The 1,372-nt window shown below is 44.0% G+C and overlaps 1 protein-coding gene across 1 annotated transcript in view; it reads left to right on the top strand.

Annotated features, from left to right (window-relative positions):
- Positions 1 to 699, top strand: part of LOC106330860 — a 927-nt gene extending 228 nt beyond the window's left edge. Inside the window, exon 2 of the mRNA XM_013769262.1 lies at positions 163 to 699. Within this exon, the coding sequence (XP_013624716.1) occupies positions 163 to 699 (537 nt within the window). The remainder of the gene's footprint in view (positions 1 to 162) is intronic.
- Positions 700 to 1,372: the final 673 nt, after the last annotated feature.

The following is a 1,372-nucleotide window of genomic DNA, read 5'->3' as shown; positions in this document are numbered from 1 at the left end:
TGAACACACTACATCAACAAGGCATTTCAGGGCCTCTTGAAAAAGAATGGAGTGAAGCACAAGGTGGCAACCGCTTATCATCCGCAGACGAGTGGATAGATTGAGGTTTCCAATAGGGAGATCAAGAGCATTCTCTAGAAAACTGTCAACACTTCACGAAAGGATTGGTCACTTCTGGACGATGCATTATGGGCCTACAGAACAGCCTACAAAACGCCGCTGGGAACAAATCTCTATCACCTGGTCTACGGTAAAGCATGTCACCTCCCTGCCGAGCTCGAATACAAAGCTGCATGGGTAGTCAAGTTACTGATTTTCGACATCAAGCCAGCAACCGAGCGACGCATGATCCAAATCCATGAGCTGGAAGAGATAAGGCACCTCGCCTATGAAAGCTCCAAAATTTACAAGGAGAAGACCAAGGCCTACCATGACAAGCACATCATTGCCAGACATTTCGAACCAAATGATAAGGTCTTGCTTTTCAATTCAAGGTTGAGGTTGTTCCCAGGCAAGCTGAAGTCTAGATGGTCCGGACCCTTCACTGTTAAGGAAGTTCGACCCTACGGAGCTGTTGTGTTACTGGACAGAAAAGGAGACGAGTTCGTAGTGAATGGGCAGCGCTTAAAGCATTACCTTGCCGACTCCATTATCGCAGAGGGCAAAGAAATTCCCCTAAGCGATCCCCCATCAGCCTAATCGGCTGATCCAAGTCAAGCTAATGACTTTAACCAAGCGCTTGGTGGGAGGCAACCCACTGGTTAGTGTGTACATTGTTTTCTATAGTCTATTTTATTTCTTTTTCAGATTTATTTGTAGGCCAAAAAAAAAAACGGACACTTCAATCAGAACAACCAAAGGACTGTTCTTCTTGTAGAACAACCCATTGCCTGTTCCACGTAAGTGTTCCGAAACAAAAAAAAAAAAGAAAGGGAAGGGCAGTTAGGGCTTTGCCTATTTAAAGCTCCACCCTTCCACTTTCTCCCTTTTCACTGCGCCGTACACTGGCCATTCCCCCTGCGATTTTTAAGCGACCACCAAATCTTTGTCTCTCAACCGTTTTAAGTGGTTTTTGCTTCTCACTTGTTTGGAATTTTGAGTTCTCTCTGTTTTTGCTGTTCACTTCACCAGTTTCTACAGGTAAGAGGCTCGACAATCCTCATCCAAATCGCAATACTCAGTTTGCAAAGTTCATCATTCTAACCGCTTCAATAGATCGATCCTTGTTGTACTACATTGATTTCGATTTTCCCTTTTGCTGTTAGGGTTGATTTAGAAGATGAGCTCATGATTCATTTCACATTTGCGATTTGCAATTGATAGGACTGTTTGGATTCGGTTTGTGGATAGTTGAATGGAGTTATTGGGTTGA

Source organism: Brassica oleracea, chromosome C3, assembly GCF_000695525.1.
Source record: "Brassica oleracea var. oleracea cultivar TO1000 chromosome C3, BOL, whole genome shotgun sequence".
Lineage (NCBI taxonomy): Eukaryota > Viridiplantae > Streptophyta > Magnoliopsida > Brassicales > Brassicaceae > Brassica > Brassica oleracea.
The sequence above is the reverse complement of the archived record's forward strand: the minus strand, read 5'-3'. Positions and strand labels throughout refer to the sequence as shown.